The following is a 24,364-nucleotide window of genomic DNA, read 5'->3' on the forward strand; positions in this document are numbered from 1 at the left end:
TTTAAGTCATGTTTTAATGTTGTTACCTCCTCAAAAACAGACCTGGAGTTCATACACACATGTTGAGTAAAACTTTATTATTCATCTGTGTTCATCCCTAAAGATCAAAATGCTCTGTTCCACCTTGTGATGTCATGTAGTGGTAGTTTTCAAGTTAACAGCTCCTTTTATCTTTATTTCACTGGAGATTTGCAATTCCAGAGCTGAAATCATCCAAATGATTCTAGTGAAGGTGCATTTTTCTGTATACCTTTTCTGTATATCTTAAAGATATATTTTGGCAGCTCATGTTTTGCATTTCTGTGCACTGGAAGCTGAAACATGGATGAAAATGTGTCATTTAAAGGAACTGTACTGTATGTAAAATCAGCCTAAGGCCACATTCACACGAGTGTGTATTCAGGTTGTTTTCGTTGTGGATGCAGTGTTCGTCCACACTAATCTGATTGAAAACGGCTCCAGAGACAGAACGATCTGGTGCCTCCAGCTCCCATGAATTCATCTGAGTACAGATCTGATCCGACACTGTGCGGACACCTGAAAACACTGATACTCTGATGTAAGTCTGTGCGCCTCAAAGTAATTCACCGCCAAAACGCTAAGAGGCTAGAATATCTGTCCATTCATATAAACGTGTGTCTGTGTGTACGACCTGCAGATGTATAATCCCTGAAAAGTTTAACATGAACCATCTCCAACACGACAGAAACACAGAACAGACTCACCATCAGCAGAACCTCCTCTGTCACAGAAAGAACACTCATATTCTACTGAGTCGTGTCCTTTAGTCCGACAGAAGCGGAACTGTATCAGGACACAAGGAGCGAGCTGTTTTTTTAAGTGCTCAGTTTATGCAAATTAGCCATGTGATTTTAAGTTTAGTTTCTGTAAAACATAAACAAATATGCTCAAAGCTGTGTGGATAGGGAAGGCTTGAGGACACAGAAACAACGTGTCTGGACGCAGATCGTTTCGGATATGGTGATATGGTGATTCATTTTAGTGTAAACGTTGTCTAAATCTGCAGGTTTGTGTGCTGAACATGTGTGAATGAAACAAAACACAACTCCAGGTCTGTTTGTGGTGGTTGAACAACATTATAAAGCCATGTTCACACAGCAAGTGTCTGGTGCAAACAAATCGCGTCAAACACCTCTAGTTTGCTGCTTGACTTTTTTGAGTGATTCGCTTCATTCATGCGTCCAGGTCGAGTTTGGGAATTTGGTTGCGCAAGTAAATCCGCTTTATTTACTGTGTTCGCTACAGAAGGATCAACTGTGGCTGTAACGGTGTCCTCTGCATCTGCTGTTTTCATTTGGAAAAATTGCAGACTTGGACTACATCGAGCGGGCTGACCAGACCAGGACCAGACCGGGACTGAGACCAGGACCAGACCGGGACTGAGACCAGGACCAGAATAAAGAAGAGGGTGTAAGTTCTGCACTGTTGAGGTTATTCCGGTCTCTGTCTCATGCTGTTGTTGTAAAATATTGACTCGTTTTCCACGGGAACAGGGAGTGTCTCCTCCATGTTGAATGAAAGTTCACGTCTGTCTCAGAATTATACGTCACTATCAGAACATAGCCCCTGATTGGTTGACATAATGCAAATATTCGCAGAAAGTTCAAAACGTTCAATTTTGGCAAATTTTTCGAGCCCCTCCCTTTTGGGAATTTGCGAGTTAACGCCAGTTTTACAACTACGAGCCGTTCATTTTTTGCTGCTCAAAACACTCAAAAAGCGCAAATCACGCCTCAGAACTTTATTTGCACATCAACATGCGGGGTTCAGGCGGGGCACAGGGTTCACAAGTAAATCAGTCGCCTCGTTCGCGCCAGACGTGTGCAGTCTGAACACGGCTTAACACTTTAATAAAAAAAAAAGTCATAATGTCAAATATAAGAAACAGCATTAATGTTTGTATAAGGTTAGTAAGACTGTTGTTTTATTTGCAAAACAGTGATATTAAAACACAATCATTAGTAATGAACACAAATACAGTACAGCTGATTTGTTCAAATGCAGTATTATGCAGGTTCATTCATGTTGAAGTGCTGTTAGTTGGCCCCTGCGCCCCCTGTTGGAGCTTTAACCTGGTTGTTGGGGGGCAGAGGTTTTCCGAGGTGGTGCCCGACGCTGAAGCCGTGGGGCTGCGCCTCTCTCTGCTTCTTCACTTCCGGACGGAGACTAAATCCGCCCTGGAAGCTCAGATCGAACAGGCCGGTGGAGGCGAACTGCAGCGGAGCCTCAGACATGATGCCTGAGAGTCTCTGCCCCCAGCCCTCCAGCAGAGCGGCGCGCACGGGGTCGGGGCAGTGGGCCGGACTATAGAAGATCTGAGGAGGAAGGACCTGGAAGCCGCAGAAACGCAGTACGCCGCTCTAGAGAAAAAGAAACAAAAGATGTACAGTGAGATAAGATTGGCCTGGAATGATCCGTCTGCATTTTTTACATGGAGTGATGAGAGTCTGGTCACCACTCGCTCCGTCGCGCCTCCAACCAGATTTGTTTATTTCAGTGATGCATGAAATAAACATGTGAAACAGAAGAAACCGAAACTGAAATCCGCCATGATTTCAGTCCCCTCTGAGCTTTTTCCTTTATTATTTCCTCAGGAGCAGCCACATTTGTTTTGGTACAGATGGATCACGCACGTCCCTGATTGGCTAATCTATCTGTCAATCATCTGAAAATGGGGAGATTCACCACTGACTAGACTCACATCTTTGTAATGTACTGGGGAATTGTGTGTTCTGGATCATGCAAAATAAAAATAAAAATAAAGACCAGATATGGAAACTGCCCAATCAAAAACACATGCAGAAATACTCGACATGTTTTAAATGGGATGTGTACTGAAGAGACTGGCCAGGTGAAGCAGCGATATGTCAGTAAATAACGTAACAAAAATATAACAAAAAAGAGGAAATACCCATGCGTATTTCTAATCACTATTATCTATAAATATCTATTCACCAAGATTATATAATGTAGGTGTTTTTGATGATGCAGAGGAGAGGGTCAGAGGGTCAGAGGAGCAGAGGAGCAGAGACTGACCTGCAGAGGCCACAGAATCACGTTGATGTCTCCGTTGAGGCCTGCAGGACTATACATGGACTCCATGGCTCCAGTGGTGAACGACACCAAGGCCTTCTTATCCTGCAAGAAAATATACAGCGGATTGAAATTAAAATAAAGTTTTATTGTGTTTCAAATAATAACTTAATTGTTCTATAATGGCCTCAATTTTCACACCGTCACACGTAATTTTTCACCACCCAAAACTTAAAATTTTTGAAAAATCCTTTTTCTAACCTTAAACATGCCGTTGTCGTACATCCTCTCCAGAGAATAGGCGAAGCCTGCGGTGAGAACTCGGTCAACCCAGCCCTTCAGGATGGCAGGAAAGCTGAACCAGTACATGGGGAACTGGACACAGACAAATATATGAAACACTTTACAAGTGTTTTATTCACTTTAATGGACAGTTACTGAGAGCTACTGGTAGCTCTCCACCCCCTTCCAAGTCGCTCGCCAAGGGACTTCTGAATTACAAGTATTGTGCTGAAAAAGTCATATTTGATTATTTAAATGCCTATTACCATTGTACATGTGTTTTATCAAAGTAGCTCGCTGGAGGAAAAAGGTTGGAGAGCCCTGCTGTGGAGTATTTCAAAGAGAGCAGTTTCTCACGGCTCCAAAAGAGCCACAAACAGGTGCCCAACTGAACTCATACTCTCCATAAAATGTTAAAACAACAATGTGTAACTTTCTGCAGGTGGAACTTCACCTGCCTGATTCAATGGAAATAGAAAGTTAAACCCAAACTTTGGAACATCGTCCACAGAAAGTTTTATGACAAGAAGAACATTTCCATGGAAACACGCAGCAGTCGGCCTCCTCCAGGACAAATACGTGTCAGGTCTGTAGAGAGGCAAGTCCAGTCTCATTATGATAATTATGACAGTGTTGACCTCTGACCTGGAAGATAACGAGGTCGGCTTCCTGAACCTTCTGCTGCTCCTTCTTGATGTCGTCAGCGAGGGTTTGATTTTTAAAGGCGGCTGAAGCCTCCTCTCCATAACGGAAGTGGTCTGGGTTCTTCAGCTCTCCTACAAAACGGACATGGATAAAAAATGTTACAGCTTCATTTAGAAGGTTTCACATTATGGCATTAAAGTAAATCAGTCTCTATGGAACCAAGTGAGTGGTGCCAAGTCTCAAGTCTTTGACCTCAAGTCTGAGTCAAGTCCCTAGTCATATACAGCTAAGTCCGAGTTGAGTATTGAGTCACTGGCCCATAAGTCAAGTCCAAGTCGTCTGTTTTGAGCTTCAAGTCATTTCAAGCCTTTAAATCAAAATACCAAGTAACGCTTTGGTCTCAGCAATTTATGACTTTTAAACTAAATTGTACTTAAAAAAGGCACAGTATATTTATTTATGAGTATTTATAGAGTATACAAGAGTTGTAGAAATGCAGTTTTTTAATTTTTAAATGTCTTGACAAGATCTTAGTGTGAATCATTACAGTCAGAATAGAAAGAATTCAGATTTAAAAGTGCTTCTCAAGTCATTGACCTTCAAGTCCAAGTCGAGTCTCAAGTCTTAGTCCATTTTATCAAGTCAAGTCTCAAGTCCTAAAACCAGTGACTCAAGACTGACTCGAGTCCAAATCACCTCTGCTTTGTGACGAGGAAACTACATTATAACAGATCAGAAAATAAAAAAAAAAAAAATTTAAAGGCGCATTGTGCAACTTTTCTGTTGGAGGGTTCATCAAATGGAGACATTATTGCTTTGGAATGTTCCACAATATGAACATTACAACTTTCTACCTTCATGGAGACCAAACCAGGCCAAGTTACAGGTCAGATCTGTGGAGAGGCGACCCCACTCACAGTCAGAATGTTGTTTTTCTTGGTATTTTTGAGCTTTAAAACCACTTGTAATTGAATAAATCTGAAGTAGAGCTGTTTAATGTCACACTGTGGAACAATGACGTAGCCATAGAAACAAGCAGATGACGAACCCAACAAACAAAAAGTGACACAGTGCAGCTTTGATGAACAGTCCTCACCGGTGAAGTCTTCTCTGGTGGCGGTGGCTTTAAAGCCCATGGCGTAAAGATCAGACACCATCACTTTAAATCCCTGCTTCTTCAGCTCCTTCACCGCCACATCTTTCGCCGCCGCGTTGAACGACTTCGGGCTCTGGTGAGCGAAAACGATCAGTGCAGATTTACCTGAAAAAAGAGAAAAAACAACAAAAACACACAGTTAAGATGAGCTGCTGAGACACAGGCAAAAATAACAAGACAAAACGTGAGTGTGGTGCTTGTCTCTTGAATTTAAACGTCCAAAATTACTCAAAATTGACTCGTGTGAGCTTCGCATGATGTTGTTACCTCCTCAAAAACAGACCTGGAGTTAAAGATAATCGATTATGGAAAGCAGTGGCGGAGATAACAATTTGGGGGCCCTAGGTGAACTGAGTTTGGGGCCCTCACTGTAATGCACAGTTTTGTTTTGTTTTGTTTTGTTTGTTTGTTTTAATACTTTTTGTCTGTTTTTCCCCATTGTTCTTGAGAAATGCACGTCTCTGTTTGAATTAAGTTGGATTCAAAACTTGTCTTATTAGTTCGGTCGCCGACTAGAAAACCAGAGCTGAAAGTAGTTTTATTTTTTTTGCTGGTACAATTACATTTTTGTTTACATCCGTTATATATGATTATAATTATGATTATGTTCTGAGACTGAGACCAGGACCAGACCAGGACTGAGACCAGGACTGAGACCAGGACTGAGACCGGGAACAGGACCAGGACTGAGGCTGGGACTGAGACCGGGACCAGACTGAGGCTGAGACCAAGACTGAGGTCGCAACCTGATCAGGACCAGACTGTGATTGAGACAGGGACTGAGGCCGGGACTGAGACTGGGACCAGACCGGGACCAGGACCAGACCGTGGTTGAGACCAGGACTAAGACTGGGACCAGACCGGGACTGAGACCAGGGCTGAGACCAGGACTGAGGGCGGGACCAGACTGGGACTGAGACAAAGACTGAGAGCAGGACCAGACTAGGACCAGACCGTGATTGAGACGGGGACTAAGACCAGGACTGAGACCGGGACCAGATCAGGACCAGACTGTGATTGAGACCGGGACTGAGACTAAGACTGAGACCGGGACCAGAGACCGGGACTGAGACCAGGACTGAGACCAGGACTGAGACCATGATTGAGACTGGGACCAGACCAGGACTGAAAACGGTTTAGTCCTGGTTCAGTCCAGCATCACAGTTTAAGTCATGTAATCGAGAAACGTCCGTTATCCGTTTTTTCCATTTTTCATTTAAACACAAAATCGAAAACTGAAAAAAAAAAAAATCATTATCTGTTTTTTCATTTTGGTTTTGGAGACAAATAATGAAGAAAATTGTTGTTTTTTTTTCACTTTCTTACTTTTGGTTTTATTTTGAAAACCAAATGAACGAACGATCCACAGATTATCGTCACGTCTCTACTCGATAAATGTGTTTAAGTTCATACGGTGGAACATTCTAGACAAAGCCACAACATCTCCCCAGAAAAGTTACACAGTGCAGCTGAGTGACGAGGTTGTGGGTTAGACTTCCTGGCAGAGTGGTTAGCTTTTATAGGTTAAAGGTTATAAAGGATGTGACTAGACAGAATTAACTATTGTTCAGAACGTTTAATACTTTGTCGGTGAAAAAGATGCAAATAAAGGATCGAGTTTGATAGAAAAAAAGCAAAACAAACAACTCTGATATCTGAAACTCCACTGACGAAAGCACCAGCGTAAACAAAGTGTAAAATTACCACCCAGAGACTAACGCACGACAATATTTGATCAAACTAATGCATTTGGACGTTACTAATGTAAAAGTACAAATACAGAAGCAAAAAACACAAACAGACACACAGAATCATAAAAGCAAAAGTATAAAATAGCTGCTTAAAGTATTGAAGTACCTGTTCTAAAAAAGTTAAAGTATTTCGTGCTGATTTTGAGGTCAAATGAAGCATCAAAAGTCGTGATTTTGATAAAATGATGAGTTTTGTTTTGTTGTTTTCTTTGCTTCTATTATTTTTTTATACTAGCTGTTTTTACTTACTGTTTATTTGTTGTTACTAGAATATATATTTAAAACCTATTTATTAACCTGCCTAATTAAGTAGAAATTAGATTAGATTAAATTAGATCTTGTCATCCCATCCCTAGAATATATTATAAAATGGAACCTTTAAATTGTACTTATCTTTATCTTAAATTTAACACATTTAGTTTATTGGTGAGGCGAGACAGACTTTGAAATAATTTACTATATACCAAAATAATCGGATCAGTCCACAATTTTGGTCATATTTTACCTTTATTTATATAGCACCTTTTATAAACAGTTTGGAAAGGGCTTCACAAGAGAAGAAATGCAACATAAAACAGATTTCGTGCAGTTTCTGTGCTTTGAAGAGCTCTAAAACCTGTTTGAAATGAATGATTCAATTTTGAGTTTGTGTGCAGTTTGACGGCCGTGTAGAACACAGTGAGCTTTGGCTGTCAAAAATATTGAGAAATCCGTTTTTGTCCGTGCATATGTGTGATCTTGTCGTACACTCCTGCTCCTGTCCGCTCCTCCACCTCGAGCCTTTGAGCTGCTCACTGCGGAGGAACTGCTCTGACTCCATCAGACCCAAGAGGTCGACCAGAGTCTAAGGCCCCGTCCAAACTAGTTCGTATTTGAGTCATTTTCGTTGTGGATGCAGTGTTCGTCCACACTAATCCAATGGAAAACGGCTCCAGAGACGGAACAATCTAGTGCTGCCAGTTCCCATGAAGCTTCATCTGAGTCGACAGAGTCTGATGACAATGCACGTGTGTGGACGCCTGAAAACACTGACGTAATCCACCGCCAAAACACTAAGAGGCAAGAATATATGTCTATTCATATAAACGTGTGTCTGTGCGTACGACCTGCAGACGTATAATCTCTGAACATGCACATATTTCAGTTATTCACTGTATTGAGCACCAGACTACAGCCCTCGATCAGCCTCTGCTTCATGGTAAATGGTAAATGGTCACATTTTTCTATAGCGCTTTTCCACCTTCAAGGCACTCAAAGTGCTTTACAACAAGAACCACTCACCCATTCACACACCCATTCACACACCAGTGTACGCAGACACTGTGGGCAAGGTGGGTTAAGTGTCTTGCCCAAGGACACAACGACAGCATTCATCTGTGGGACTGGAATCACACCAGCCAACCTGTGGGTCAGGGATCTGACTGCTCAACCTGTGATGTTTATGTGAGAGCTGGAATCGAACCACCAACCTTTAGATCAGTGGGCGAATGCTCTACCAACTGAGCTACTGTGTGTTTAGATATGTGGCCCTTGATGAAAAAGGTTTTGACACCCCAGTTTAGGCTGACTATGTTAAGCTACGAAGCCGCACTACTGTACGGTCTATACATACGACCTGCAGACGTATAATCTCTGAAAAGTTTCACATGAACCATCTCCAACACGACAGAAACACAGAACAGACTCACCATCAGCAGAACACCCCTCTGTCACAGAAAGAACACTCATATTCCACTGAGTCGTGTCCTTTAGTCCGACAGAAGCTGAACCACATCAGCGCACAAGGAGCGAGCTGTTCTTTTGAGCTCTTAGTTTATGCAAATGAGCCATGCGGTTTTAAGTTTCGTTTCTGTAAAATGTAAAAAAAATGTGTTCAAAGCTGCGTGGGTAGGGAAGACATGTGGACACAGAAACGACGTGTCTGGACGCAAAACATTTCCAATACGATGATTCGTTTCAGTTGTAAACATAGTCTAAATCTGGATGTGTATAGATACGGTGTACAATTAAATAAAGATCTATTTTTCTTTTTATGAGCTAAATTATTCCCTGATTGTGGGAAAGATGGACTGGTGTGAGTAGTGTTTTGTTTTAGTTTTGTTTTTGGTCCTGATAGACCTCCTGGGGGGCTCTTGTATTAAAGGGACCCCAGAAAACCTGGGTACTTTTACTTTTCAGTCCTATTAAAAAATCTAATGGAGTAGAAAGTACAGATTAAAAAAAAGCTTAAAAAGAAATCGATTTTACACAATCTCCCCTCTTTAAAGGTGCATTGTGTAACTTTTCTGGCGGTATTGCTTTGTCTGGAATGTTTCACAGTGTGGCATTAAGCCTTTCTATCTTCATGGAGACCAAACCAGACCAAGTTACAGGTCAGATCTGTGGAGAGGCGACCCCCGCTCACAGTCAGAAAGCCAAATAAAACCACCTGTAATTGAATAAAGTTAAGGTGAAGCTGTTTAACGTCAAACTGTGAAACATTCAACGACATGTGCGTTCAAACGAGAAAGTGACACACCCTGCACTCGCAAAGTTACACAATGAAGCTTTAATTTGTGATCTTTACTATGGATTATACGTTTGTGATGATATCCATGGAGTATAGTAACAGAGGAAACTGGTCCGACATGTTGGACTGGTATGAAGAGCTTTTTACTCCTTTACATAATCTCTGCTCATTGTTACAGACTTTAGAAAGTAATGGTGCGGAAAAATATGAGCCTCAACGTAACAGACAAATCTGAGAAAACATCTGAATCTGTGGATCGTTCGTTCGTTCGCTTTTGAAAATAAAACCAAAAATAAGAAAATGAAAGAAAAAAAAACTGCTAATTTCTTCATTATTTGTGAAAAAAACAAAAAAACAAAACGATATTGATTTGTTTTTTCAGTTTTCAATTTTGTGTTTAAATGAAAAATGGAAAAAACGGATAACGGCCGTTTCCTGTTTACGTTACTTAAATGATGCCGGACTAAACCAGGACTAAAACAGGACTAAACCAGGTCTAAACCAGGACTAAACCAGGACTAAACCAGGACTAAACCAGGTCTAAAACAGGACTAAACAGGACTAAAACAGGACTAAACCAGGACTAAACCAGGTCTAAACCAGGACTAAAACAGGACTAAACCAGGACTAAAACAGGACTAAACCAGGTCTAAACCAGGACTAAAACAGGACTAAACCAGGACTAAAACCAGGACTAAAACAGGACTAAACCAGGACTAAACCAGGACTAAAACAGGACTAAACCAGGTCTAAACCAGGACTAAAACAGGACTAAACCAGGTCTAAACAAGGACTAAACCAGGTCTAAACCAGGACTAAACCAGGTCTAAACCAGGACTAAAACAGGACTAAACTAAGACTAAAAACATGACTAAACCAGGACTAAAACAGGACTAAACCAGGTCTAAAAACAGGACTAAACCAAGACTAAAACAGGACTAAACCAGGTCTAAAACAGGACTAAACCAGGTCTAAACCAGGACTAAACCAGGTCTAAACCAGGACTAAAACAGGACTAAACCAGGTCTAAACAAGGACTAAAACAGGTCTAAACCAGGAATAAACCAAGACTAAAACAGGACTAAACCAGGTCTAAACCAGGACTAAACCAAGAGTAAAACAGAACTAAACCAAGTCTAAACCAGGAATAAACCAGGACCAAAACAGGACTAAACCAGGTCTAAACCAGGACTAAACCAGGACCAAAACAGAATCCGGTTTCCTGATCACCCGACAGTCTACGCGGGTGCACCTTTGGGCCTGTCCCGACACTCCTGGTTCAGTCCTGGTTTAGTCCTGGTTCAGTTCTGGTTTTGTCCTGGTTTAATCCAGTTTTAGGACTGAGACCAGGACCAGACCAGGACTGAGACTGGTTTAGACTTGGTTTAGAACTGTTTTAGTCCTGGGAGCAGTCGTGATTCAGTCCGTATGTGGCGCAAAAATTGTTAAATGTGTTTTTTCCATTCTTCATTTAAACACAAAATCGAAAACTGAAAAAACAAATCATTATCTGTTTTTTCATTTTGCTTTTGGAGACAAATAATGAAGCAAGTTTTTTCGTTTTCTTATTTTTGGTTTTATTTTGAAAAATGAATGAACGAATGATCCACAGATCCATCCTGCTTTTGATATCCAGAGAGTTTTTCCAGGCACTCAAAGTCGCTTCACAGTTTCAAACATTATTCATTCACTAACTCGATAATCGACACTAAAATTGGAATCGAATCTGGACCCGCGCCGCCTGAGTGCAGAAAGTGCTGCTCTCTGTGCGGTGAAGATGAAGTTACAGCATTAACTCGCGCTTTTGTCGGCACTAAAACAGTTTCTCGCCGTGTGATAAATTACATAATGATGCTAAACGAACATTAGAGAGTGAGATTTCGTCTTAATGAGCCGTATGTGTTAAACGCAGGTGAGTGTGTAAATGACGAGAAGAAACGCCTCAAACTTCAGTAGCCGTTATCATCAACCATTCCCTTGGAAAAACTGACTTATGAACGAAATGGCAAACAAGATATGTTCTGGAAAATATGGACACCTGTACACATATATTTAAATATGTAATTTATACATTTATTATTATTATTATTATTATTATTATTATTTATTATTATTTTTTCTTAATTTATTTATATATTTTTGAATGTATTTGTTATGGGTGAGTGTTTGAGTGTGTGCGTTTATGTGTATGTATGTAAATGTATGTCATTTGTATATATTCATGTAATTATGTTATTTTATTTTTATTATTATTTTCTGGTCAATATTATTATCATTATTATTATTATTATTATTATTTATTTATTTTTTCCTTTTTCTTTTCAGCGTCTGTTAAGGGGGGGGGTGGGTGTGGGGAGGTTGAATTGGGGTTTGGGAATGGGGAGGAGGGGGTTTAAATGTGGCATTTGTACACTTGTATATTTTGTGGCATTTTTGTGTGGCCGTAAGACCACAATATTAAAAAAAAAAAAACTTCAGTAGCCGAACATCCACTCAAACCTGATCGATACACCAAGCCCCGCCCCCAGAGAGTCTGAAATCTACTGAAATCCTCCAAAACACTGAGGGCCTGTCCACACGGCAACGTTTTTTGGTTGAAATGGTGAAATTTGTATTAGTTTTGGCCTTTCGTCCACACGGAGCCGGTGTTTCAGGTGAAAACGGTGTTTTGTGAGAACGGTTCCAGAGTGGAGAAATGTGAGAATGCCGTCGTTGCGTTGTCGTGTGGACAAGCCAACGTTTGGAAACTTTTGGAAGCTTTTGGAAAACGATGACGTCGCAAACACAGGACGGAGGCTCTTTCTGCTTTCAGTTGGATAAAACACTAGACACTAGAGCAGAGGAATCCGTGTATCACTCGTTTGTTTTTTCAGTTTTCGATTTTGTGTTTAAATGAAAAATAGAAAAAACAGATAATGGACTGAACCAGGACTGAACCAGGTCCGGGACCAGACCAGAACCAGAACGGGACTGAGACCCGGACTTAGACCAGGACTGAGACCAGACTGAGACCGACCAGGGGACTGAGACCGGGACTGAGATCAGGACTTAGACCGGGATAAGTCCAGGACTAAGTCAGGGACCAGGACCAGGAATGAGACTGGGACTGAGACCAGGACTGAGACCGTGACTGAGACCGGGATTGAGACCAGGACTTAGACCAGGACTTAGACCGGGATAAAACCAGGACTACGACAGGGACCAGGACCAGGAATGAGACTGGGACTGAGACCAGGACTGAGACCGGGACTTAGACCGGAACAAGACCAGGACTAAGTCAGGGACTAGGACCAGAACTGAGACCGGGACCAGACCGGGACTGAGACTGGAACCAGACCAGGACCAGAGCAGGACTGAGACCAGGACTGAGACTGGAACCAGACCAGGACTGAAAATGGTTTAGTCCTGTTTTAGTCCTGGTTCAGTCCAGCAACGCAGTTTACGTCATGTTAACGGGAAACGTCTGTTAAATGTTTTTTCCATTTTTCATTTAAACACAAAATCGAAAACTGAAAAAACTAATAATTATCTGTTTTTTCATTTTGGTTTTGGAGACAAATAATGAAGAAAACTGTTGCTTTTTCATTTTCTTATTTTTGGTTTTATTTTGAAAAACGAATGAACGAATGACACACGGATTCAGAGGAGGTTTTGGTTCATTTGTACAAAAATGACGACACGACGCTGCCGAATCCAACATGTATCTCCACTTCAGAAAATAAAACTGGAGACTGAAGTAAGTACAGAGCAGCAAGAACTATAAAGACCCAAACATGAATCACTCTAATGTACCACGGCTCTGGGCCAAATGGTTCGGGTTTCTTACTAAATGAGCCCAAATGACCAAAGTTTTCTGCTGCAACTTTTGAAAAATTCTGCTTGGTCATACCTTAAATAAAAACCGTTTTGATATGACAAAGATGACATATGTGCAGATCCTTATTAAAGGTGCGGTGCTCAGTCAATTTTTCATTTTATTGTCCGGCTGTGACAGTGACCTCTGCTCTGAAAAGCCCATTGTGCAGAACTGATCTGCTTTAAAGGTTCAATTATGTCGAAATTTGCCGCATGTCATTGTTTTAGCTTTTTGTTGTTTTGTCTAGAATTTTCCACAGTCAAGATTAAACCATCGATCTCAAGGCAAGACAGCTACAGGCTACTACAGGTCAGATCTGTGGAGAGAACGACAGAGAGCAACAGAAACACCCACAATGAATCAATTCTAGATCACAGGTGTCAAACATAAGGCCCGGGGGCCAGATCCGGCCCTCCAAGACTTTTAATGTGGCCCTTGGGTGATTTTCTACTAAAATATTTGAATTATATTTCTATTAAAATATTTGGTAATTTTCTGTGGTGTTTATCACAGCAGCAGCGTCTCTGTACGTGGCCCCTCCCACCAGAGCAGCACAAATGAAGACTTGTCTCTTTCCAAACGCTCTTAAAGGACGATCGTTTTGACTGTTGACCGTGACACCCTCATCAGAAAAATGTCCAACATGAGAAAAGTGGAGCCGAGTGCAGGATTTTACAAGAAAAATTGACTTATTCCTGTTTGCAAACAAGTTCATGTTAAAACTTTGTGTTGAAATTGAATTTTTCTTAAAGTTTCAGGTTGTTCATAATTTTATAAACTTATAATAAGAAAAGAGTTCATCAATTAAAAAAGATTTCTGTAATAGATTTGTGTTTCTCTGCACAAATATTTGAACTTATTGATTTTTGGGGTTTATATGACATGAGTTTTCTGATCCGGCCCCTTTGGGATCAAAGTAGGTTGGATACGGCCCCTGAACCAAAATGAGTTTGACACCCCTGTTCTAGATAGTAGTGGTATAATCCAAGTCTCATGATACGATATCGTCACGGTATGAACCTCGCGGTACGATATTTATTGCGATATGTTGGGGAGGCTCACGATTATGGATGTAACAATATCCAAATCTCTCGGTACGATATTTTCACGATATACATCTCATGGTACGATATTTACTGCGATATTTTGTGGAGGCTAAACAAAACTGTTAATATACTACTTTTTCCTCTTAAAATGCTTTGACAAGTAGGAATAATATTGTGGACCATCTCAACATATCGAATTACAAATGTCTTTTTGCTTAAATGAAGAGTTATGGTGCAGCAACTGCTAAAAAAAAAGACAGAGGGAACTACATAGACCATGATCCTTTGCTCCATTTCAGTGCAGACTACAAAAAGAAATAACAGCGAGATCATTTCAAATATGTATTAGAACTGTCCACCGGCTACAGATAGATTATAGAGACATTATTTATTTACGATTTTGTTATTATTTTATATTCTGCTTGTTCTGGATTCAATCTTTAAGCAAAACTATTATTAAACATTTATTTTAATAAGAAAAAGTTTAAAATTACATATCTCGAAAGAAGAGAAAAAAACATGCAGATGTCGTTGAAATTTTTCAATAAATATTTAGTTTGGCCCACGACTTAGTCCCAGTTTTAAATTTCGGCCTCTGTGAATTTGAGTTTGACTCTCCTGACACAGAGCATGATCTTACTTCTTTAAGATTAAGATTAAGTCTTGTCAAGACATTTTAAGAGGAAAAAGTAGCACACCTCCACAAAATATCACAATCGTCGAGAATCTAACCACCATATCGATATCGCAATAAATATCGTACCGTGAGGTTCATACCATGACAATATCATATCGTATGTGTATCGTCTGTCATATCATATCATATCGTATGTACGTATCGTATCGTATAGACTTGGATATCGTTATACCCCTACTGACAAGATTTAACCCAAAAAAACTAAGACTTAAAAGTGTTAGAACTGTTATTTCCTCTTGTCATCTGCACTGAAATGGAGCAAAGCATCATGGTCTATGTAGTTCCCTCTGTCTTTTTTTTTTTAGCTGTTGCTGCACCATAACTCTTCATTTAAGCAAAGACACTTGTAATTCGATATATTGTGATGGTCCATGATATTATTGTGAGAACTTTGATGATACGATATCACGATATTTCGGTTATTGTTACATCCCTGCTAGACAGTCGTGTTTAATGTCATTCCATGGAACTTTCTAGACAAAGCAGTAACATCTCCACGGACCCTTTACCAGTAAAAAGTTGACTTCAGACTTTTTTCTCTCGGTTTTGCCCTTTTGTTTCCTGCTGAATGAGCCCAAATGATCACAATTTCCTGCTGCAACTTTTGGAAAGCTTGGAATGCTTGGTCACACCTTAAATAAATAAAAAAATATATATTATTATTAAAGGTGTGGTAGTTATTCATTGACCCGTCCATTGTGAAGAATAGTTCTGCTTTAAACGTCTAATTATATCCAACTTTTCTGCATGTCATTGTTTTTGTTTGTTTTTGCTTTTTATTGTTTTGTCTAGAATGTTCCACAGCAGAGATTAAACCATCGATCTCAAGGGAGACAGCTACAGGCTACGACAGGTCAGATCTGTGGAGAGGACGACTGTGTTTTTGAGCGACAGAAAAAAAAGGGATGGGACGAGATCTGGAGATGTTAAATCAAACGGCCATGAGATCTGTTCCTCTGCTGAACCAAACAAAACAGGTTTGGTAACGAAGATTTAGTATTCGAAGCATCAACACACGAACCAAACCTTAAAAAAACAGGAGAAAACAAGCAGAAAACCAGGACTAACTGAGGACTAAATCAGGTCTAAACTAGGACTAAACCAGGACTAAACCAGGTCTAAACCAGGACTAAACCAGGTCTAAACCAGGACTGAACCAGGACTGAACCAGGACTGAACCAGGTCTAAACCAGGTCTAAAACAGGACTAAATCAGGGAATGAACCAGGGCTGAACCAGGAACTAAACCAAGTCTAAAACAGGACTAAACCAGATCTAAACCAGGTTTAAAATGGGTCTTAAATGGGTCTGAATCAGGTCTAAACCAGGTCTGAACCAGGTCTACAACAGGACTAAACCAGGTATAAAAATGGACTAAACCAGGAATAAACTGGGTCTAAAACAGGTCTAAACCAGGACTAATCCTGGTCTAAACTAGGACTAAACCAGGACTAAACCAAGACTAAATCAGATCTAAACCAAGTCAAAAACAGGACTAAACAAGGCCTAAATCAGGTCTAAACCAGGTCTAAACCAAGTCTAAAACAGGACTAAACCAAGACTAAACAAGGACAAAACCAGGACTAAACCAGGTATAAAAATGGACCAAACCAGGACTAAACCAAGTCTAAACCAGGAATAAAAAGGGAATAAAAAAGATCTTAACCAGGTCTAAAAAAAGAAATCAAAGGATCCAACTTGTCACTCAAACAAAACACTCTCGCACTGACCTACAGGTTTCACGCTGTTGATGCATCCTGCAACAAACAGGGAACAGGACCATTACTGTTACCACGGAAACACTAAATAAATTTAAATAAAATAAAAATGAATCAAAACAAGTAGTCAAAGTGCATGAAGAGATCTCAGAGTTACATTTGAAGAACAATAAACAAAACTGCAACGAAACTGCCTACAATAAAATAAATAAATGACACAACTAAAACACAAAAACTCTTTTTGTTGTTAATTTGAACAGATGTATTAGTTTCATTTCATTGGATTAACTTCAAACTAGTTTAAGCTTTACATTTGGATTAAAAGTCTCATATTACAGTATTTTCTGGTCTATGTTATAATGTCATTTCCTCATCACAAACAGACCTGGAGTTGTGTTTTGTTTCAGTCACACATGTTTAAAAGCCGCCACACAATACAGGATTTTCCGGTCTTAAACGATTTTTAAACAGCACACACCACAGACACGAGGAGAATCTCACGAGACTTAAAATCTCCGATCGCAAACACTGCAGCGGGATCTGTCTGCGGACCACAGGATATAAAGTTGTGAGCGCGACCGTGTCAGCTGTTTCCTGTCTACAGTAAAACCACTCGCTCTGAGACTCTTAAGTGTTCAAAAATCAGAGCTCTAGAGACAAAACTGTGTTATTATTATTTGTGAAACGTGGTGCAAAACTTCAGATACATGATTTTTAAAGTATAAAAGATTGGAGATAAAGTTCACAGGAAGTAGAGTCACTGTCGTTAATCTGCAGCTTCACCTCGATCCGTGCAACAGACACACGTGAGGAACTACTCTGGCCTTTTTACTTTTAAAGAATGACTCAAACTGGATTAACAGCGCTGTTTTCTGGACTGAATGTCATTATTTGTGGAGGAGAATTTCTATCTAGAATTTCAACCTTTGTTCCTCCCCTCATCTACGGTCATGAGCTCTGGGTAATGACCGAAAGGACGAGATCGCAGATACAAGCGGAGAAATGAGTTTCCTCCGCAGGGTGGCTGGGTGCTCCCTTAGAGATAGGGTGAGGAGCTCAGTCACACGGGAGGAGCTCGGAGTAGAGCCGCTGCTCCTCCACGTCGAGAGGAGCAGCTGAGGCTCGGGCATCTGTTCCTGAACGTCTCCCTTAGGAGGTGTTCATGTCCCACTGGGAGGAGGCCCCGATGAAGACCCAGGACACATTGGAGGGACTATGTCCCTGGGCTGGCCTGGGAACACCTTGGGGTCCACCCAGAGGAGCTGGAGGACATGTCTGGGGTGAGGGAAGTCTGGGAGTCCCTGCTTAGACTGCTGCCCCCGCGACCCGGCTCCGGATAAGTGGAAGAAAATGGATGGAGTTTTCCAAAATAACACGGTGCACACAGCATTGTTTTCAAAAAAGTTTTCGTTTACATCGACCCACATAAATCCTCCATCGAGCGTCGTCGTAACACCTCTGGATTAAACTGAAACCTGTAGCATTTACTTCATTACAGCTGTAAGTATTTCTCACAGATACCTTGAAAAATGTGCATTAGTGAGCGGGCTTGCCTCTCCACAGATCTGTTAGAGAAGTGGCAAAATTGCTGAACTCTGAGCTCGTTCGTCTCTGGTCATGGTTACGAAACATCAGCTGTGTGTGCAAATGCTGAAGAAATGCGACTGCTGCTCTGAATGCTCCATCATCATCAGAGTAAAAGGTAAACACTGGTCGTCAGCTCCTAAGAATCTGTTTATTTCACTTTACACGCAAATGTGAAACTGTAGTTTTCCAGAATCTTCACTCTCGCGGGAGTTTTTAGAAAGATTCCTTTTCAGAGCCAAATTTGCCGTTTGCACGTAAAAGACGGGAACAAACAAAGGGAAATGTCTCCGTGTTTAAAAATACCCGTGTATGTGTAAATGGGGCTTAGGCTGAGTTCTTCTCAAACGAAAAACACTCTGGTCCACTTTGTGATGTCACGTGGTAATACAAGAAATGCATCAATTAGAGCTGCTCGATTACGGAAAAATCAATATCACGATTATTTTGATCAATATTGAAATCATGATTATTCAAACGCATTTATTCAGCATTTCTCTCTCTCAAAAAACACTTTGTTATTGATAATTTATGCAGAACTTTCAAACTGAAAATAAATATAGTCTACAAATATGAACCTTAGAGCAGCTTTCCGATGTATAAAACGTAAAATGAATAAAAAATATACTTTGAACATGAAATAAGACAAAGAAAAACATAAATGTATCCAAAATAAACACTAATTATATAAAAAATAACCCAAAATAAACATTGTTAAGCTAAATAATTTCAACTCGATTTTGTGAGTTTGAAGATCGTTTGACACACAAATTGAAATCGTGATCAAAATTAAATTAATTTTACACTTTCAGTAGAATCATTTGGCTAATTTCAGCCCCGGAGTTGCAAATCTCTACTGAACTAAACGTAAAAAAGAGCTGCTCACTTGGAAACTAGCACTACATGACATCACAAGGTGGAACCGAGCATTCAGACAGACGAATAAAACACGTGTGAGTGAAACAAAACAGAAGTCTGGGTATGTTTTCGAGGAGGTAACAGCTCGATTTTGTGTCATGTCGGAGCTTTAGTATTTGGATTGTAAGCCGTCTCTGGGCGACGTTACATAAGACGGTTCTTTCTGAAAGTGTAATGAAACGTGTAACCTGATCCGCAGCTCACAAAGTGTAATTTACACACAGACAGACACTTATCTATGACCTGAGGCGTAGTACCGAGTTACTTTTACCTGAGTAACTTCTCAAAGAAACTGTACTTCTCTTAATAGTTTTCAGACACAGTTGCTTTCAAAGTCGACAAAGGACAAAAGCTTTACGATATGAAATGATTTGAACGTCCTTTGATAATTTGCTGCCAGATTATGAGCATTACTGTTTTGAACTTACAACAAAAACACAAATAAATCTGATGTTACTCGCAGATAATTACTCAAATAAGCTACTTTTACTGGATTACCGTATTTTTTGGACTATAAGTGGCATTTTTTTTCATGGTTTGGGTGTTTCCCGCGACTTATACTCCGGTGTGACTTATATATTAATTTTTTCACCATAAAGCGTGGAGAGGTTCTAGTCTTGTGTGTCAGTATCTGCTGCTCCTGTTCCTCCTGCACCACTGTCACTTCACTCTACTGCACATGTCTCCTGCAGAAAGAGCCTCTGTCCTGCTGCAAGTCGTGAAATCTACAGCTGAAAATGATAATCGAGCAGCAGAAAGAAAGTTTGGAGAGAGAGAGAAACTTGTGACACCGGGAGGATGAACCATGAAACTTTCCTGAAGTCACTGGATGGATGGACAAAGTCTGGACTTCAGTGACACCGAAACCATCCTGTCGGGATTCAGAAAGACCCAGAATAATTCTAACTGGAACTGATGCTGAGTCTGACGACAGCGACACAGAAGAGGAAGCGTCGCTCTGTTTACCTCCGGAGGTCGAGGAGTTGCTCAGAAGTGACACCGAGGATGAAGAATTGAATGGATTTAGTGATTTGGAGTGAGATGGAGAGTTTGTTAAACTTGTTCTGTTCTGTTGTTTATGTTATAGTTTATCTGAAGATCTGTTCATATGTGACGTTAACAGTCTGTTGTTCTCTCTTCTATTGTTTTTACTACAACTTGACTTTCAACAGGAAATGTCGGTTCCTGGTCTCTGATTTTATAAAATAAATTTCCCTCAAAAATGCAACTTATATATGTTTTTTTCTTCTTCATTATGCATTTTTTGTCTGGCGTGACTTATACTCCAGAGCGACTTCTAGTCCGAAAAATACAGCAGATAATTGTTTCACCAAATACTAAAAGGTTCACCACGGAGACGTTGTTACTTTGACTGGAATTTTTCACAGTATGACGTTAAACTTATCCATCTCCATGGAGACAAACCCCAAGCCAAGCCAGGTCATATCTGTGGAGAGGTGTGCCCACTTACAGTAGAATGCATCATTATATAAAAACACACCTATAATTAAATAATTACCCGAATTTAATGCCCTACTGTGGTACATTCCAGGAAAGATGCTATTGTTTTGTCTGGAATGTTATGATACAGTATGGTATTAAACATTATTTTTTGCATGGAGACCAAACCAGACCAAGTTACAGGTCAGATCTGTGGAGATGTGACCCCGCTCACAGTCAGAATGTCTGTTTCTCAAGGTATTGTTTTGATTAATTGAAGACAAAGCTACACAACATCGACAGTCAAAGCTGCTCCACGGCCATATGAACAAATTCCCGGGCAAATCATGTTATATTCAGTATCCCTTGTGAAACTCCGCTACCAGGAACGCACAATGGGTGTTCTTGTATCATGACAGAAACACTGAGGCTGCAGCTGGATCCTTCTCCAAAACAGGGACATTTTGTATAAAACTGGGACAAATCACTAGTTTTGGATAAATCTGCTGAGAAAGGGACACAGGACTCAAAACTGGGACTGTCCCTGGCAGAGGCGGCGCTACCTTTAGGCATTATGACATTACATGAGAGTATTTTACTTTTACAAAATAATCATGAGAAAAATAATAATAATCATATGTAATGGATGTACTGTACTGTAATGACTGCAACAGGACATTTAAATACACATCTGTCCTTGATGTCCCAGTTCTTTTAGTTGTTTTGTTGTGATTTGTTGACGTGCCCTTTGCTGCGGCGCTGGTGTTACTAGTTCTGTATTCTAATGTTTACATAGTGGGTGTAATGTTTACATGGTTCGGTGCTCTACACTAATATTCACTTTTAAAATACTATGCAGTCTGTGTGTAGTCAGGCTGGTTTCACCTAGTGCCTCCGCTCAATTTAATTTCTCTCTCGGAATACACCAGACAGTTCTCAAAACCCTGGAAGTGCGAGTTCGGGCACCAGCCAATCAGCGAAGAGTCATACATTCTGTGTTGTCAATGATTCCCGAGATCGAGGATTTAAAGCCAGAACAAAAAGAATGTTTGGTGAATTTTATCAAGAGGAAAGACATTATTGTCCTTCTTCCTACGGGATTTGGAAAAAGCTTAATATACCAGTTAGCCCCGTTAGCGGCGCATTACATACGTCATGACCAAATAGAAGCGATCGGTTAAATTAAAAAAGTACCCGCCTACCGTCGAGCGAAGGAATCCTAATGCTGTAAGGTCAGAAGGTTTCCACGAAGTGAAACAGTCAGATGAATCAGACTCGTCTGTATGATCATATGAATGTAATTTTGTTGTTATTTTATATGACAATGACAATAAAATAATTTAAATTGTATTGAAAAATTATGTAAACAAAAATGTAATTGCACAAATAAAACTACTGTCAGTTCTTGTTATCTAGAAGTAGGGTTGGGTGGTAATAAATTATTACAGTATCCCACGGCATCAAAAAGTAGCAACACTATCAGTTTCATTACCGTCATTAAAATAATCTGCAGTGCATAAGGACCTAATATATTATTATAGTTTATTGATACATACATTTGTTTGCTCAGCACAAATGAATGTGTGGTTGTATTTTCAGTTTAATCTGTCAGAATTTAAAACTAATAGTGTCTATAAAGTTTCTTTTAAATGACGTTTGATTAGTTTCGTTCTGTCGTCACGTGACGCTCATAAGAGAGACCGAGACAAGACAAGTCCGGCCGCGAGTGAGTTGGTCTAAAAAAAAGAAAATACTAGTACTTCTCCAATTTGGCAGCATTTTAGCTTCGTTTCTTTTAGCCACATTTGTTTACATTTTACAGAAACAAAACTTAAAACCACATGACTCATTTGCATAAACTATAAAGCGCTGATAAAAACAGCTCGCTCCTTGTGTGCTGATGCGGTTCAGCTTCTATGGACCAAAGGACACGACTCAATGGACGATAAGTGTTCTTTCTGCGACAGAGGGATGTTCTGCTGATGGTGAGTCTGTTCTGTGTTTCTGTTGCATTGGAGATGGTTCATGTTAAATATTTTAGAGACTATAAGTGCAGGTTGTGCACACACACAGACCGTATAATAGTGCAGCTTTGTAGCTAAACTGGGTTGTCCAAACTTTTATCATCAAGAGCCACATCTCTAAACACAGATGAAGCAGAGGGCCGGTCGAGGGCCGAATAACTGAAATATATGCATGTTTAACACGTCAGAATGACCTTTTATTCACGCTAAGATCCTTAAAACCACACACATATATTAAATATTAGCTTTTTCAAATCAGATTTTCAATAAACTTGCAGTAAAAAGTAAATTTTTAATTGATATTTTCAGTCATGATCTATGAAACTGTAGTCTATGTTTTGTTTTATTTTGTTTTGTAGTGCTGCAAAATAACCAAATAAACTACTACTACTTCTACTATCATACTAGTCATACTAAAACATTTTGTTATTCGCGTATACCCTGGTTAAATCGGTATCAAAATCAATCTTATGTCGACGGCTTCCTGACTAACAAGACAAGTTTTCAATCCACCATAATTCAAATAAATAATAAATACAGATGTGCATGTCTCAAGAACGGGGAAAAACAGACAATAAATACATGTCGATATAAAAAATGCATTATAGTGTGGGCCCCAGACTCAAGTTCGCCTTGGGCCCCCAAACTGCTCCCTCCGCCACTGGTCCGGGGGTAACTAGGGACATCCGGCCACCTTCTACGAGCTACAAGTACAGTTCTGCTCTGCGCGTAAATGAAACCGGATCACTTCTCACGCAAAGGTACAAAGTGCAATAAGTACTTCGCACAGTTACGCACACGACTAAATGCTAAGCCAAATCCGTGCTAAGTTCATCGAGTGCAGAAGTGCGTGGGTAAAAGCTGTACATACCCATGGTGCGCGCCGCTCCGTGCCTCTCCGTGCGTCTTTGTGCTTTTATACCGTGGTTCGCGTGACAGGGCGGCTCTGACACGGCTGATTCACGGTGACACTGCGCCGGGAAACGAGCAGGTCCAGCCCGAAGGAAGCGGCTCCTCCTCCCCGCTACGTGCCACAGGAAAAGAAACGGTTCTGGTTCTGGCTCAACAGAACAAAAGCGCGAAAGCTCCTCTGGCCCCAAAGGGAAAGGTTGTTTACATACTGCGGGATCAGCTGCACCTCGAGTGGAAAATATGAGTGGACCCAAGTGGTTTAATGACATAAAGACAACAAACACCCTGTCCATACATATAAAGCTGCATCGCGTAACTTTTCTGGCCCCGTAAATGTTTTTTTTTTTTTTTTTCATGTACATGTTGTCACTTTGTCTGTAAAAATTCACAGTGTGATATTAAACCTTTCTATTTTCAGATGGAGACCAAACCAGAGCAAGTTAGAGGTCAGATCTGTGGAGAGGCGACCCCGCTCAGTCAGAATAAGTGTTTTTATAAGCAAGACAAGGCAAGTTTATTTGTAAAGCGCAATTCGTACACAAAGTAATTCAAAGTGTTTTACAGAATAAGAAAAACATTAAAATCACAATAAAAACAAACTGAAACACAAATAATTATCATAAAATTAAAGATTAAAATAAAAATAAAAAGATAGAGAGACATTAAATACATAAATTAGAGAGAAGAGTGCGGAATGAAAACCTTTCAGTTATATGTGCAGGTAAACAGAACCGTTTTGAGTCTGGATTTAAACAGCATCAATGTCGAGTCTC

At 40.2% G+C, this 24,364-nt stretch overlaps 1 protein-coding gene across 1 annotated transcript; it reads right to left on the reverse strand.

Annotated features, from left to right (window-relative positions):
- Window positions 1–1,917: 1,917 nt before the first annotated feature.
- LOC129407171 (NAD(P)H dehydrogenase [quinone] 1-like) lies at window positions 1,918–23,694 on the reverse strand. Its single transcript, XM_020938687.2, has 6 exons — window positions 23,551–23,694; window positions 5,078–5,242; window positions 3,982–4,112; window positions 3,316–3,429; window positions 3,058–3,159; window positions 1,918–2,381 (listed from the first exon to the last, which is right to left on the reverse strand). Exons 1-6 carry the CDS (start codon window positions 23,552–23,554, stop codon window positions 2,058–2,060), a joined length of 840 nt encoding a protein of 279 aa, XP_020794346.2. The 5' UTR covers window positions 23,555–23,694; the 3' UTR covers window positions 1,918–2,057.
- Between the last annotated feature and the right edge of the window lie 670 nt (window positions 23,695–24,364).

The sequence above is a fragment of the Boleophthalmus pectinirostris genome, unplaced genomic scaffold, assembly GCF_026225935.1.
Source record: "Boleophthalmus pectinirostris isolate CB_2022bp ecotype Guang Dong unplaced genomic scaffold, ASM2622593v1 HiC_scaffold_19, whole genome shotgun sequence".
In the NCBI taxonomy this organism is placed as follows: Eukaryota; Metazoa; Chordata; class Actinopteri; order Gobiiformes; family Gobiidae; genus Boleophthalmus; species Boleophthalmus pectinirostris.

Bases quoted from the DNA above. Each gene is read 5' to 3' on its own strand.
- LOC129407171 (XM_020938687.2), bottom strand. The intron at 3,430-3,981 runs GTCAGAGGTCAA...GTCTGTGTCCAG, and splicing joins CCGACCTCGTTATCTTCCAG to TTCCCCATGTACTGGTTCAG. The intron at 3,160-3,315 runs GTTAGAAAAAGG...ATTTTCTTGCAG, and splicing joins ACGACAACGGCATGTTTAAG to GATAAGAAGGCCTTGGTGTC.